The 17,170-nt window shown below is 33.6% G+C and overlaps 1 protein-coding gene across 2 annotated transcripts in view; it reads right to left on the reverse strand.

The window, feature by feature from the left end:
* RYR3 (ryanodine receptor 3) overlaps positions 1–17,170 on the reverse strand; it is a 197,146-nt gene that overhangs the window by 118,740 nt on the left and 61,236 nt on the right. For both annotated transcript variants that reach the window (XM_086892711.1, XM_086892710.1), the window contains exons 11-16: positions 11,506–11,679; positions 7,580–7,701; positions 6,207–6,375; positions 3,679–3,817; positions 1,973–2,068; positions 1,136–1,254 (exon numbers count right to left, since the gene is read on the reverse strand). In XM_086892711.1, the coding sequence (XP_086748837.1) occupies positions 1,136–1,254; positions 1,973–2,068; positions 3,679–3,817; positions 6,207–6,375; positions 7,580–7,701; positions 11,506–11,679 (819 nt within the window). The remainder of the gene's footprint in view (positions 1–1,135; positions 1,255–1,972; positions 2,069–3,678; positions 3,818–6,206; positions 6,376–7,579; positions 7,702–11,505; positions 11,680–17,170) is intronic.

Genomic DNA, 17,170 nt, shown 5'->3' on the forward strand with positions numbered 1-17,170 from the left:
ACAAGATACATTGTTTGTGGAATAACAGATAAATTACTTTCTTCCCACTCTTCATTACTTGCTGAGGTATAGTCAAAGACACCTCAAATGGAAATGAACAAATCCATTCCCCAGTATAATTCTTCTCCTGTGTACATTTTCTATTCCTGCTCTAAGTTCTTTCTCTAAGATCTACACTGAGATGTTTCAAACAAAAGGTTTTTTCTAGCTGACTGGCATAACACAGTAATCTTGCTAAGAGAGAAAAATAGTAAGCTAAACTTCCTGCTGTAATTTCAATTTTTTTTATTATGCCTACTTATATCAGTTCATATTCCTTAACCATGCTTAAAAATTCTTTTCTCCTTTACTGTATCTGTAGTTGGTTAGGTTCTCTGTATTAGTGATTTACATGAGAAGGTAATTTCAGCTCACTAAAACTTTCTCTGTTCTTCCTCGAGGTTATCAGTCTTTCAAATAAAATTTTAATTGAGGAAGGAAACTCACATCAGAAAATCACACAAAAACCTATATCTTCATCTGTGTTGTGATGTCATCCTGGTTGCAGCCAGAAACTGTTCACCTTCTTCTATCATAATAAATTGCATATTGATGTCTAAATTAATTTCATCCAGTATATCTTCTGGAAACTCAGGGTTTTTTTCTTTCTTCAGAACACCTGTGTTTTCAGATATTTGGATTATTTTTCTGATTTCTCAATTTATTTTTTTCTTTTCTGGTACTATTATTATTACTCAAGTTAGGAATGACTTTGCAGGATATAGTTCTCTATATCTGTAGATGCAATGGTAGTCCACTACTTCTCCAGAGCCCTGAATCACAAAACAAGCTACTCTTCCCACTTTCTTAAAGCCACCAGAATACTTCATTTTCTCACCAAATCCAATGTTCTGACTCCTTACCAACAGTTCTTAACTGTTTACTTCTCATACAATTTTTTGGTATTTGAAAATTGCTAAAAAGCAATTATACATTAAACATTATTTTAACCTCAATAAATAAATTTTGCAGATGTACATTAAGGTTATTGTATTCCTTTAAAGGTACTAGAATAAAATATTTCCATGTGTTTCTTATCTTTCCCCCCACAAATTATTGCAATATTAACATTACTCCTTAGTTTTTCCAAACATACCTTGTATTTGCGCCCATGTTTATCCAACAGTGAGATAATAGATTTGATGTGTTCCTCAGATATTAGATTTAGAGCTTCTGGGCTTTCAATCAGGATGCAGTGCAACACTTCCAAAATACCTATATGAAGGCCACAGAAACAATGTTGTCATTAAATCACCTGCACCACTGAACACAGCCTGAAAGCTCAGCAAGAATTTCTTGCAAGATGCTGTGTTTTCTCTGGCCTAAAAAAAAAAAATTAAACCACTTCTAAGGAGTAATGATATTAATATGGTACACTAGGAATAAATGCATAATAAAATGTTATTTGATCTTTTCTTTTGAATATAACTACAACTTTTAAACCACTTGAGAAAATTGCAAGTTTAGTTCCTTCTTTTCAGTGGAAGAAATAAAGGTTTCAATAGGGAGTACTGTATAGTATACCAATACTTTGTTGGATACTCCATTGTACAAAAACCCCTACAAGCTACATCTATATGGGTTTTATATGCATGCCACATGGGTTATTTCATAGTACACCATTCTTGATACTGTTTGATCTAATCTCTTAGCTCATCAGAATTGTGTTCAACATTGACTGAATGTAATGCACATAAAAAATGTATTGAAGCAAAAAAAATTGTCATATGAATGTCTCTTTAAATATATTACTCTTGTCAATTAAAAAAAAAAATAAAAATCCTTCCCCCCACAAAAAAACCCCAAAAAACAAATCCCAAGAGTGTATTTGTTTTCTAATATGTGTTGGCTTCAAGGAAAACTGCTCTGTCAATAATGTGAAACAGGCATTGACTGACTGATAGTTAATTTACATTGTAAAAGTGAGTCTCACCTGAGGAAGATTCTAATCTGTCCAGTTTACTGATTAGCCAATCAAGATTACAGGAAAATTGAGCGCAGTTGTTTCTGTTGCCACGAATGAGAGCAGCTGTAAAAAAACACAAAGTATAATTTTATAACAGGAGATTTTAGTTATAAATCAACAATATTTTCTGTATGTATTTTAACACAATTTTTAGAGTAACTCCATAAAGCAATGAACAGACAAATTCTCACATGTTACCGTAATAAAGAATTGAGATTTTCATTATTTGAATATCAGTAACTGATATCATTTCAAAGGAGCACATAGTTTTTTGAAGTTAAAGGGGATAAGCAAGAATCTCAACAGAAAAAATGTTTTGTTTATGTTTTATTTTGTTGCTAAATTTAAATAGTAGTTATCCAGCACTCTTGCTTAATGTCAGGCACTGTCATGATCAAGGGGCTGCAATATTTCTTTTTCTATTTCTTCCTACCAAGTGTGGGAAGATCATATGCAGAAGCCTGAGATCAAGTGCAGATTAGGCATATTGGTGTTTAGTTCTAATTTCAGATTACAATGTTTTGGAATGCATAGTTTTTAGTCTTTCAGTAATTCACACTGAATTTTGAAAGTTCATCAATATCCAACTCTTTCAAGCAATACCATTGGTTTTCTTCCTTCTAGAAGTCACAGATCATAGGGAAAAAAAAACCTAACAAAAAAACACCATTTTTATACAATTGTCAATGATTTTTATTATGAAGCACAATAAATATTACATTAGAACAACAGTGTTCAAAATCCACCTGCAGATGAAAATCAAGATAAAATCTGAAAAAATTCACATAGTACTAAAGAGAGCTTCTTTTCATCCTATTTTTCTTTAAACTCATAAAACTGTAGTAAAATGCATCCAGTAGTAACTTTTTAGTTTCCAAGGCAATGGGATTTCATCAGAAGCACCTGCATATCTGTTCTATATATAGAATATATATATAAGGTCATGCTTCAAAGCACTTCCCCTGGTTTCTTGTATTCTTATCCTGACTCTCAACTTCTTTATTTCACTATGGGTCAGGACTACCTTCCTTTCTAATGAAAATAGAATGTCTTTAATCTCCATCAGAAGACAAGGTTCTCCTAAATGAGGAATAATGCAAACTAGGTATCAAAAAAGAAGTTTAAAGAATACACACATACATATTTTTTTTGCTTTAAAATTTTGGTCATTCTACAACACAGAAGCAGTTTGCTCTTGAATAACAGTGTTTTAGAAAATCTGGCACTGATATTGAAAAAATATTTCTTTTTTATGTAATTATTTTTAATAACATTAAAATTAATATTAAGCATCAAGTGTCAAACATGGATTGAGCAGACCTGACTACTGTTTTTAGACTTTTCTTCAGTTTCATATAAAAATACAGTTTTCCAGTTTTTCTAAATTTTAAAATAATTTTCATATAACAGGTACATTCAAATAAAGAAAAAGGTATTGGCATGCTTCACACAACGTTTTCCTAGCTGAGATCTAATTTTCTGATGTGTAATTGCTCAATAATTTCTGTTGTCTGTAATAAATAGCAGTAACTATATGGAAGAAATTCTGTAATTTACATAATAAACTGAATAACACTCAAAGTATTCTTTGGTGGTGAAGCAGCAAATAGGATACCACGTGTACATATTCTGGGGTATTTTTTTTTATATTAGTAGGTTTTTTAATAACTTACCTAATAATTTATAAAGGAGATTCAAAATTTCTTTCCATGATGTACCACCATGTTCTTCTCTTGCAATTCCTGCAAAATGAGCTGCGCTGTTGTAGTCGTTTAAGCGATCAATGCAATTTAGAACTAGTGCCAGCATTCCCTAAAACACATATGACAGAGAGGAAAGTGAACTGTACATGAAAAACCATCAGTCATTGTTTTTTTAAAGACTTTTTCCTGTATAGATTGGAAGGTTGTATTATTTTAAATTAAGAAAATCCCAAACAACAAACCAATCGTGCTTAAAAGATTTGAATATATATTTTTCTATACCAAAATAATTAAGTTTAGAGAATGATTCCATGCTGTTCCTTACACAACTAGGTATTATGCAAAATAAAGAATAAAAATCTGAAAATAAGGCTTTACAATTTTTAAGGACATTCTTTTATATATAAAATCTTCCTTGCATAAGAAAAAACCCTTTAAATTTAGATCAAAAACAATTTTTATTGATTAAAAAAGGTGGAAATTTTACTATCCAGTAAAATATCTGTAAACCAAAGAATTTTAAATACTACAAGATACTTGTAACTTCACATTGATTGCACACTCAAGTGGTATTGAAAACCTGCAAGCAATTCAAACATGTCTAAGAGCATCACAAAATATGTTTAGTATTTCTACAAAAATGTATTTATTCAATTTTCAGAATGTAATTAATGTAATCCAACAGTTATGTAATACATATCTATGGTGGTTTAGATTTGCCAATTTGAGTTTCCCAGCCAACACACCAAATAATGAGGGTTTCAGCAATGGCTAAAATCACCAGTGCACTTACTCATTTCTTGCTGTGAGATATGGATTAGGAGAAGGGCAAAACAGGCTTAAAACTTAAAAGGTATGAAGAAACTTTATTAACAGGACTACAAGAATAAGAAGCATCAGAACACCTTTCCTCCCCCTGCCCAACTTTTTCCTTTCCCAACTGACCATGTAGAGACAAAACCTGGGATGGTAAAGCAGTACCAACTATGCAATAGCCTTTCATCAGCTCTTTTAGAGAGAGGGGTTTTCTCTTGGCATGCCATGGAGACTTCTCCACAAGAAACAGTTTTCTTGTGGCTTTTCATTTCTATGAATAGCAGCTGCCTGGGCAAAAAGTTCTGCATTGTGAAATTCTCATTTTCACAGCCCTACTAGAAGTGTGTCCATGGACCATGAACTCAAGGGGTATTATTTTAAGGATGAGTTATTCAAAGGCAAAGGTTCTCTTCATCTGTCTCTGTGATCATCTCTGGGAACAGAGATTTTCCTCTTCTCTTCCTGAGGGCAAAGGGTCTTCAACAACTCTCATATCTCTCTCTGTTCAAGCTTCTCATGGGATCACAGCTACTCCAACATCTGCTTGGCTTCATTAACGGATGCCTCTGCTCACATCTACAGTTTAAATACTTCATCCCTGCATACTCTCTCATGAATTAAAGGAGATATTTCAGTGTATAACTGTCCATCTCCATGGTACTACCAAAAGAACATTTCAGCCCCATTTGGCATCTCCTCATTCTCCTTACCATCTGAGGCTTGACTCAGATGGCCTTGGTGTCTTCATGTTGTCTCTCTACATGTCATCGCTCCTTTTCTCTCCCTGGAGGGAGGAACAAGGTCTGCAGGTCTCATCTGTGTAGTGAAAGGGTTAATATTTTGCCCAGTGACCGTGGCAAATCCATCACGGTGATGGATTTCAGGCTGCACTGGGAATGGCCTTAGTGCATGTGAGTGTCAGCAGCCATGGCCCAACCCAGCCTGGGACCAGGTCCCCTCAGGCTCCATCCCCAACTTGGGAGCCTCAGGGGCCCGGCCCGGCCTCCCCCAGGCCGCACAGGCCATGGGGGAGTGGGGCCGGTCTCATCAGAGCTATGTTACCTTCTGAGGCCAGAAGCCAAGAGAGAGCCTGGGTTTGTGGGTTTTAAAATGTGGATCTCACAGAAGCGGATCTAATTTCTAAATGGTGCAAAATGTCATCAGTTCTCAGAACTAGCCAGCTACTGGCCTTTCCCAGGAACAGAGGAAGCTCCCTGCAGCTTCTCTCAAAGAAATCACCCCCGTGGGTGTTTCCTTCCTTTCTTCCTCAAATGTCGATCAAGGTGAAACCACCATAATATCATTCTCTAAAACTGGCATTCTTAGAGTTTCTAGAGGTAAAAAATTCACAGGGCGAAAGAGACATCAGAAATAACATCCATTATTGACCCAGGTTTTATCATTCATTTGCAGTATCAAGGCTCTATAACTTCACAGAGAAAAAAAGAAATTTCTTATAAAATAAGATCAGTTTAAAGATGCTCAGAAGTATTAAGATCAAATTTTATGACAGTGTGTGGCTTGTAACAAGTTCAATATACTTATATATATATTTATTTCAGCTAGGAGCATTACATCATAGATCATAAAAATATAACTAGATAATATGCATACATCCAGATTTTTCTTGATCTTTGTGAGACAATACATTTAAAGTAATGCAAAAATCCCTTTCTCCATACCTCTTCTTTGAATAGATTTTGTCTGTTTTTGAGTGAGCGAAGTTTGTTTTGCTTATCTTCATGTTGAAGGTCTTCTTCGGGAAGCTGGAAATAAGTGATGAGGTCTTGCAGAGTCTGAGCCATCTCCTCAACAGGCAGGGCAGTGGGTGAAAATGCTCTGTTGTTTCCGCTGTGAAAAACAAGAAGACTGACAGCATTAATCATCTTCCCACTGTAATTTACTAATGTAGCAGCCTATCCTTTTTGGTATATAAATCAAGTCTTGTTACTCATATGATGTGAATATAAGCAGTGGATGAACTGAACATCATTCAAACATCTGTTATTTGGGTGCCCAGCACTCAGAGCTTCCTGAAGTGGAATCATATTTCCCTTTGTGCATTGATAAAAACATAGAGAATGTTTTTTAAAAATGAAAAAATTAGAACAATATGATTCTGCAAAAAGAAGAGAGATGAAAGTTCTTTTTTTACAGAAATTGATTTTGTTTAGATGCTTTAAATCCCATTAAAGTTACAGGTGTAATGAGCAGTAACAGTTATTGAAGTTATACACCCACAATCTTCTGGAAAAAGAGCACAAAAGTAGCAGGTAATCCTAGCCATTAATTAGATCTTCTGTGTCTATTCCATACAGTAAATAAGAAAGGGTGGGATTTAAAACTATATAGCTTTTCAGGGAATCTTTGCTGTCAGTAAAATCATGTCTTTTTCTGTCCAAGTATTTTGTCAGTCTTGTGTGATAACCCAGTGCTCCACAGCCTGACTACTATAAATAGTATCATCTAGCAGGCACTGGCTGTTGGCAAAGGTGCCTCTGTTTTAGATCCTCAGCCCAACAAATACAAAGGAGTGGTGCAGGTTCTTGAGATATTGAAGTAATGATGTTTTAAAAACAGGCTCATATGGTAGGCAAATAATTAATGACAAACTCCTTTTTCTTTATTTTTTTTCATCAAATATTATATCAATATTACAAGGGTGAATACTTCATCATCATAATTAAAACTTCTGCCAAGCACTACAAAAATATTGTTTCTTTAGTACAAAGTACATTCTTACAGATTTAATTACACAAAGTTCTAGGTACCATTGAACACTCACTAACAAACTAAAATCAGTTGGCACATTTTCGTCAACCTAGATTTTAATCCACCTTGCTTCTGGCTTCAAGATATTAGATTTCATGCTAATAATCTCACACAAACTGTTCTGTCTATTTAATGGCATTACTAATCAAAATTTCAAATTTCAATCAATAAAAAATATATTTCTAATAGCTTCTAAATTCAAATACTTGAAAGCAGGACATAAGGATTTTCGTAGACAAATTCTTATAATTTCAGAATACTTTAGAAACAAGGTAACAGCTACCTTATGAAGTGGCTGAATAAGCTTGTAGTATTGCGAATGATTCGAGCAGCCTGGGATTCCTCACGCTGGCATCTTTGTAATGTGAGACCATCATCCATATGACCTTCTTGGTGTAATATAACCTGTTGAGAGTCAGTAATTATCACAATAATTACTTAAAAACATTTTTTGCTTTAAAATATTTTTTTTACTTATTTCAATACTGCACTGAAAAACGTAATTTGCATATATACAATGCAGATTTGTTAATCACTTTATCTAGACACCCATTAAATAAGTACAAGTTTTTCAGTCTCACCTAAGTTATTAAGAGAAGACAATATAATGTATTTTTATTCTTCCACAATTCATTAAAAAAGATACTCTTAAAAAATATTTTTAAATTGTAACCAAAAATGTCATTTTTTCCTATATTCTAGCTCTCAGGAAAAGAGGAACTTCACTTTCTTAAGCATCATTTATGAAAGGATTTATGCTTGAAGACTATTGACAAGGAAAATCAATCTGGAGTGACAAATATTACAGTGTTGCTAAAGGAGCAATAGGGTTTATGAGCAACTTCTGATTTATTTAACTATGTCTACACAATATGTTGTATATGTTCTTATCTGAACCAGATAGGAACATCATATGAACTTCAAGCAATAACAGAGATCCTTTTGTGGGATTTTAATCTCTCACTTTGAAAAAAACCACACAGTCACAGAAAACTAGCATTACTTTTAGGTGTCACAAAAACAAATCTTGATCATTTTGAGTCATTAAAATCCTTCAGGAATTTTATATGAAGGAAATGTGAGTTATCCTGCTTCTTTGTCCAAGAAGCAATCTACTGAATTCTCCACCAAAAAAATGTATCTTTTTAGCTTTGAGTTAATAAAAATTTGCAACCCACATTCCCAGTTAGCAGAGTAATTCTGAGGGTATGAATAGTTAAGAAACAAGTAATGTTATACAAGTGGTTCCTGGACAAATGGGGAAATTATTTACCATCAGCTTTTCTACATACTAGCTTAGAGCTGTATCAAAGCACTGGAAAGTGCTTTTTCTATGCTTGGCAGAATCTACACATGTGCTGTGTTCCTTCAAACATGCTGAGGAACAGCTTTTAAAAGAGACAAACATCACCTGCTGAGTATATCTGGACAGCAGAATCCATGGAAATATGATAGAGAACATGGGGAAGATATTTTTGAATTATTACATTAATAATATTTTCTTAAGACTGGTTTAAAATTTGGTCATCTTTCCTCATTTTTCAGATACTTCTTTTTATAGAATCACACTGTGGGTGACTTTACTAGCTTAAATACCACTGTTTCCATAGAGAAGGTCCTGAGGTCTCTAAACTAAGGAGTAAGTGAAGATCTGCTCTTCCCATAACAAAACAGTAAGAAAACATTTGACAACCAAATGTTTCCTCAGGCCATTGTACACAGCTCCAGATTTTGGAGCTACAGGAATGAAAACATTTGACAGATAGGGTATTAAAGCTGTCATGCCTTGCAAAATAATTGCATCTTTATTATTGTAGAGCAGACGTGCGCTCTTCTCCATAAGTATGAAGTGGATGAGGGAAAAGTAAAAGGACCTAATCTTTCCTAAATTAGGACAAAAAAAAAAAAACCCCAACCAAAAGCCCACCAAACTAGAAAACCAACAAACAACCCAAACCTCAACTAAATCATCCAGAAACATCACAATGACAGGAAAGTGCTATTTAGAATTCCAGTAAGTACATCACAGGCAGGAGCATCCAGTGCTGACCACATCAGTTCCTCAGATAAAACACTTCTCTGCATATAAAAGGGGCATTTGGCAGTGCCTTGCTTGTTGAAGTACAGCAAGGTATTGAGCCACACTGTAAGCAATGGCCTCCAGAGCGTGGATCCAAACCACGTAGCATAGGTTTTTCTGTTCCCTGAACTCTAGAATTCCAAAGCTCTGCAGGAGTTCACGGCTTGCACAAAAGCAAGCTCTCAAACTGAAAAGACAGACATCTGTCACTCACTGGATGGTAGAGGGATGTTGACAAGAATACTGATGTAAACATCATCATTACATGGCAAAATCTTGAACACTTGGTTACCACAATCTCAGAGAGAGACATCAAATAAAATTTCTGTCAGAAATCATGCAATAAAAGCCTCATAAACTATGCCAGAATTTCTTTCACATTGGTTAGTATGATAATTAGATTACACCAAAGCTAAACAGAAATTTTTACGTGGAGTTTTTAGTATTCTATAACAGAACTAATCTCATTGTTTTCTCCTCTCTATAGCTTTACAGAAGCTGACAGTGATAATAGCCAGGCCATATCAGAAAAGCATCGTTTGCCTCTTGCAAAAACAAGGTATTTCTCAATCCTCCTAGGGCTAATGAGTCATGTTACAAAAAGTGCAGGCCAGATTCAGAAGGAATACAGTGAGTGAATGTGAAAATTGCCTAACACAATGATGGCAGAGGGTGAATACCGATCAATGACTTCAGTTCTAATGCAGAAAAATTAATTTTATATGAAATTTAAAGGGATACTTATCTCAAATTGCTTACAAGACTATAGCGTAGTATCATATATTGAAGGGTATGAAAAACTGTTTCGTGCCTCCATAGGAATATCAATTGCATGAAGCTAGAAGGTTTGGATTTTCTTCTGTTTGAAGGCACATAACGAGAGAGAATTCTCCAGGTGAGAGAGCAACAAAAGATTTGAAGTCTTTGAACATGAAGGAAACAATTTCAAAGGAGAATAAAAGAGGCAGGCAATTATGGAGGTCCTTTAGTCTCTTGCTGCTGAGCAGAAAACTGGAGTAACAAAATACTAAATGCCAGAGGAAGCTATTGTAAAATTCTTCATTGAAAACACAGGAAGAATCTACACACTGCCTTTTTAAGAAGTAAAATTGGACCCTCTGAGGAAACAATATGACACAGCCACCTGTGGCATGGGAAATGAAGAGGCCATCATTGTGTGGTTTAAATTTTAACCAAGAAAATACTGAATGACTGGCATTTAAAGAATTTCTCTGATCAGCCAGGTTGCTGAGAAGTGAAGGGGCCGGGCACTCACTGCCCATTGGTGATGACCATGTGTGCTGCATATGAATAAATGTGATTGTGCCTAGGGAATGGGAGGAGAACTTCATTGTTTCATTCTGCAGTGCTTGTGTCTGGGTATTCCCTTATGAATGTACATGTAACTAAAGAAGAATTCCAACTGCTTTTCAGTAATGAACTTTTTTATTTTTTATTTTTCATGTTCTAGTGATGGGTTCAAGTTGTAAAAATCTACAAACAGAGAATAAAGGAATCTTTTGGTAATGACCAAGCTACAAGAAGCTAGTGCTAAACCCCCTAACACTGGATGAAATATAAACCTAAAATTTGAAGACATAACAGGTCATATGCCACTAATTAAGTATATAATTGTGCCCTAAAATCAAAAGACAGAAAGACCTTCTTGACATCACATCACAATTACAACTAACATTTTGGGAAGATGTTATTTTCTGATATCGCTTAAGAAACTTGATTATTTTCTAAGGCCATTTCTTAAGTGACAAATTTAATTGCTATTTCACATAATACCTTTAATTAATAAAATCTGAAACAAATGACTTATTAGTTTACACCAGTTACAACAGTTAAATTTAGATTTTTAAATACTTATCCAAATGAGGAATTTGTGTCTTTTACTAGTGTAAAAAATAAAAATTGAGCACAAACTAATAATTTCTTCTAAGAAAAAAAGTAATTAAATACATTTCTTAATGACAAAGTTTTTCTTCAATTACATGGTGGTTACATTAATATCTATCACTGTTTTCATTTTCAGAGTGAAATATTCACATTTTCAATAAGATCACAAAACAAAACCACAAACTGATTTCACAAGTAATTAAAAAAAAAACCCAAAACATTACCTTTCTTTTCAAGGGACCTAAACGTGCTGATTTAGCATCCTGTGCTTTGTAAGTCAGCCATAAGGCAGTGGCCACATGTTGGATAAAACAGATTGAATCTCCATACTTTATTTCTGGGACTCCCATTCCATCAATGTCACGTTTGAGACTAGATTCCTGCTTTTCTTTCAGCTCCTAAGGAGATAAATCAAAATTGGTATTTAATCTCTGTATTGGAATAGGATAAAGCACTGAATTCCACCCTGATACATATTACAATACTGAACAATATTTATGCTACTTATGCTGTTAAGATGCAGCTAAATTTCAATTCACATAACTTCAGCTTCTATCCTTCTATTCTTCTTCAGCTTCTAATCTTTCAGACTGTGATTAAAAATATCATCAAATCTGAAACATCATTTTCACTGAAGCAAGAAAAATCAAGTCAAATCTATTACAGTGGATTCATACAAAAAAACCTTTAGATGTTTATCTTAAGCTGTTCAATAATGGTGTTACGGATGTAAGTAAGGTTTCAGTCTAACAGTCTGTAGAACTCAATGTAACCAAAATATTTGAATTTTAGCTTACACATGAAAAATAAAAATAAACCTGTTTTGCAATGTAGTTAAAATATTTTTATGCTGAATAAATTTTTATTTATAATTTGCATATAAAGGTACACCCTTTGCTTAGAATAATGCCTCTGTATTGAAAAAACACCCAAAAAGAAAATATTCATTATTTTAAAAGTACAAATTTGCTTTCATATTTACTTTACTTTTGCATTTCTCTTTTTTTTACATTTATTTATTTAAATAAATAAAAAATGTTTTTTATTTATCCACTTTGTAAGAAGATTCGGATTCTTTTAAACCTCTTTTAAAGACATTGCTCAATGGTTGGTTGGAACACCCATTTTTTAAGCCAAATTTATTTTTTAATCCCGTTATGCTTCATTTAAAACTGGGTGATTTTAAGGCTTGAGAACTTTAAAATAAAGTAGTTGTCCTTTAAAAAATTTATTCAGTAATAAGAACAGAATTACTCTGAAGGCTTTGTAATAGCAAGTTATGGATATCTGTGATTGTGCTGGTTTTATATGTGTAACAAGTTTTTTTTATTATATGATGTTCAGCATCTGTGCAGTAAGCAGGAGTTGTATTATATCTATGCTAATCTGCTTTCATTTATATGTAATTTGTCACATTTCAACAATAATTTCAGTTGAAACAGGTAACACTATAATGCCAAGATGAAGCTGAATGAAATTACAAGACATTCCTTGCAGATACATTTCAGTTTCAAGACTATGGGGAACACGTGTCACATCAGATTTGTGTGGACTGGGCTGTCACCTACAGAAAAAGATGAACTATTTCAATACCCATTTGCAGTGAAGACATTCAGTGAAAAATACAATGAAATAGAATAAATTCACTAACTGTCAGCAATTAATTATTTGTCTTTACATAGTAACCTGAAGATTAAAACCTTTTTCTTCAAGTATTGTGTCTGCATCAATAATCAAGCATTAATAAAAATTTCAGAGAAAGAAATCATGTGGGAAGAAGCGATCCTAATTAAGTTATTTATTTGAAAAAATTGAATGGTACTGATTCCTTTTGACAACACTAAATATAGTGAAAAAACCCAACTTTTTTCATTTCAGAAATAAATTTTTAGAATTATTTCAGGGGCCTGAAGGCTGTTTTCACTTTGAGAAATACAGCACAAATTCCTTTTCATCATGTTTTGCTCTTTGCGCTCTGTCCAGCTTCTCTAGGATTTCAGCCAAGTAATTTGATCGCAGTGTGCAAAGACATGGTGTATTTTATAACAGCTGAAAGTCTAGTCAGATAAAGATTACTGGGGGAGAAGGGGAAGAAAACATTCTCTTATCTAGATATTTGTACATAACAGTAAAATATCCAAACACTTTGGCTTTTAAAACCCTCTCTTCACAGCCTAGTCTCAGTTTAACTCCCTCAGGCCACGAATTAAATCAAAGAAAAAGAATTGCATCATGGGCCTGGAAGGTGGCAAAGGAAAAATAATAGCAACAACAACAAAAATAAAATACCCAAAACCAACCAAACAAAAAAAGATGCAACGAACAAAGGCCAAAGCTGTCAAAGATGATATTTTCAAAAGATGTTTAATATTCTAGAGGAAGGGCAAGACTTAGAAAGTGCAAAAGAATTGTAGATTCCTACACGATAGAAGGAATATGAGGAATGGCAATGTGAACAGAACAAACTCAACTTTCTTTACAAATATTTTACAGTAGTAAAAACACAGTAGGGGCAACATTTTTGCCAGCTTAAGGGCTTGTTTAGACAGTCCTAAGAATGGCTGTCTGCTGGGCTCCTACTAAATCTAACTTTCATGAGCTGATTAGAATTTTATCATTTGATTTGCACACTGTTATTGCATTAAAAGTACTGCCATAGATACTCCAATTCAACAAAAGAAAAAGATAAAAAGTCTACAGATATTAGAGCTTGCTACTGGTATTATTGTACTCTGTATATTTTGCTTTGTACATTTGTACACTCCAGTAGACAAGAAAAAAATGTTACTTTCACTTCATGTTCTATTTTCTCTTCCCATAAAAATAAGTAGAAAAAATGGTTTAATACTGCATTTGAAATGCAGTGCTTACTGGGAAATTATAATTATAAAATATTTTCTTAAAAAAAAATATTTGAGCTTCTAGAGATAAACGTAGGTAAGGGTCTTTGCAATATCTATCATCTTATTATAAAACCAAATTAAGCTTTATGATTACTACCATACTATTACGACATCCTAATGACATGTTGAGTCCCTAAGACAGCTACATGTTGGCAGTAATATTAAAATGATATCAAATCCTTCTGCATGAGTCATCTGTGACTTTTGAGTGTGTCAGAATGTTACTTACCAAGACTATACCAATAACTTCTTCATTGTCAATTGTACATACCACCACAAAAATAAAATATGAAATCTGAAATATTCATTCTGGGCTACACAAATTAAAATAAACAATTTTTAAAATATGCACCTGTTTCCCCTGATTTAGTCTCAAGAAAATTTGTAAGCAGACCCAAGGTTCTCCTCAGCAGTATATACTGAGCCAAGTACTGTGCTGGAATGAGAACATCCCATTTCAAAACAGGATTCCATCTGGTGTAGAGAAACTGCTGTCTCTGTTGTCACAAGGCATTACAGATCTGTTGCCTTAAATATAAAGGCTGAAATTTTAAAACTTGGTCAAAAGTATATTGAAACCAATAAAAGATGTAATTTGTAGGGGGAGGTGGTCCGTCAATTTCTGAGACTTGTAAGATTAGTTTGCAGCAACTAGGAAGCAGAATAGGCATGTAATTTGAGTTTTATAATTTAAAAATAGTGTTTTAATTTCCAGTGTTATCCATCAAAAGGAAAACGCCATTGAAAGTAAATATTCTTTTTAAAAAAGCCATAATAGGTTTTGACAAGCAAGAAACACACAAGATAGCTGAAGTGGAATATAACAATATTGAGGATGAAGGTGCTTTTTCAACAAGAAGGTCTCTATAACAACTGCTGGAAAATAGGACTTTATTTAAGTCATCTGTTACAGGGTGCTGGATAGCCTTGAGGATTTTCATAGCCACATAGCTCTGCTTTCTGGCAAAGATAATATCTTTTTTCTATAAAACCCTTTTTCTGGGTTTTTCTATAAGACCCTTTTGCAAACTGGAAAGAATACCACAATGAAGAAATGTTTTGTTTCTTTTTGGTTACCCAGCAGCAATGCTTATTGTAAACAACATGGTGTGAACTGGTATTGACCCTACCTAGAGCAAAAGGCTGGACTAGATGACTTCCCAGCCTCCTTCTCAATCAGAATTATTCTATTAGTCTAAGGGATGAGAGTGCTGTAAACAGACAGGTATCCAGCACCCTATTTTTAAGAATCTGTGCACAGCTGGACATGAAGACAGCTGTCTTGAAATTTCTCTGAATTCATGCCATGTTAAGGTATATGAAAATGAAAAGGTTTCTTCATTGAGAAAATGATCAATAAAATTTTTATAAGTACATGTATGCAGAAATTAAGATTAAAATACCTGCATCTATCTAGTCTGTCTATTACACCTACAGTGCTTTTCCCCTTCAATCTGTGTGCAAGCAGCACTTGGCTTTAAGAACCTTTTTCTTCTTACAGTCCAGATAGATCTTTGAGATTTATTCCCTTCCCAAACATCAACTTTCTTTCTTCAGGAAAAGTCATCATTGCATGGAAACACTAATGTCTTCACACAGAGGACAGTGCAGCCCAAACAATAAATAACAATCCTTATTCTTGGCACCAAATTCATAACCTATCATGAGGTAAAAACATTCTGTTCTTTATAGGACAGCACTAATGGGAATGGATGACGAGACACTGAGCTTGGATTTAATATAAAAATGTAACATTAACAACCATATTATGTATAAACACAGTTTATACAGGCATGAATGATTTTTGCATAATTAATTACTACTGTACCTCAGCTTAGTCATTTTGAGCACAGCACTATATTTCACTAGTGTGCCTGAAAGGCACACCAGAACAAAAAGAGTAGGATAATAAATAATTTTTACTCATTATTTAATGTGGTATGTGCATACATAACCCCTAAATTAATATACTCAAAATTAATACATCTATATGCACAGATTAAAATATTGAAAAACAGCAGGAAAAATTACTCCTGGTGTCAAATTAGGCAGTGAGTACATCAAAGGAATTTTAATTCAATGTTTAACCAGTAACTGTAGCACTCCTGGGATACTCACCATTCTTACCAATGATTTGCCAATAATGGGAAAAAATTTCAGCTGTAATAAATGCCCCAGCACAACATGTACAATCTATAGTACATTGCCTTTGCACTGAATAAAGGATGGAAAACTATGGGGTAAGTAAATCTTAGCAATCTAAGAAAATTTCCTGATGGTTTTTCAATTATTTTGTTTGGCTAAAATAAAAAAATTAATGAAATATCATATGCAGTCATACTAATATACATTTTTATTTTCAACATCCTAAAAAGAAGTATTTGATTTATTATACTAACAAAAGTAACATTTTTCAAGACTCTTATTGTTAGATTTTATCTAGTATATAGCTGATTTTAAAAATTCTTTTTCACTTTGAGATTTCTTTTTTCTTAATGATCATATAGCACTAAGAATTATTTGGAAAATCTAGCTTTTCTTGGTTAATAAAAAACTCCACTTTAACACCTATAGCAACTATTTATAAGTAAAATCATGAAAGAATGTAAAAACCTTTGATTATAAAACCTTTCAGTTCCTGAGGGAAAAAAGTTACTAGTTTTGCCTACCTCCATAATCATTCTTCATTGTCTCTCCCTTGTAATGTTTTTCTCAGCTGGAAACAATGAAAAAGCTAATAACATGCAATTAGCAGCTCACTAAAGAGCATAATTTGAAAACATATGGTTTAGAAATCACTGACTACATTTGCCTTACATTTAGGAAAAATTTGATTGAGTTCTGTTCTTATCAGTACACTGCACAAAGAATAGCAACTGAACTGAGTTCAGTTGAATTCAATTATGACAGATAGAGCTGGAATGTGTAACACTCTAATGAGATTCTGTCCAACTAAAATAAGTCTATGATTAATAAAGTATTCATA

The sequence above is a fragment of the Cyanistes caeruleus genome, chromosome 6 (assembly GCF_971803275.1).
Source record: "Cyanistes caeruleus chromosome 6, bCyaCae1.hap1.1, whole genome shotgun sequence".
Taxonomy (NCBI): Eukaryota; Metazoa; Chordata; class Aves; order Passeriformes; family Paridae; genus Cyanistes; species Cyanistes caeruleus.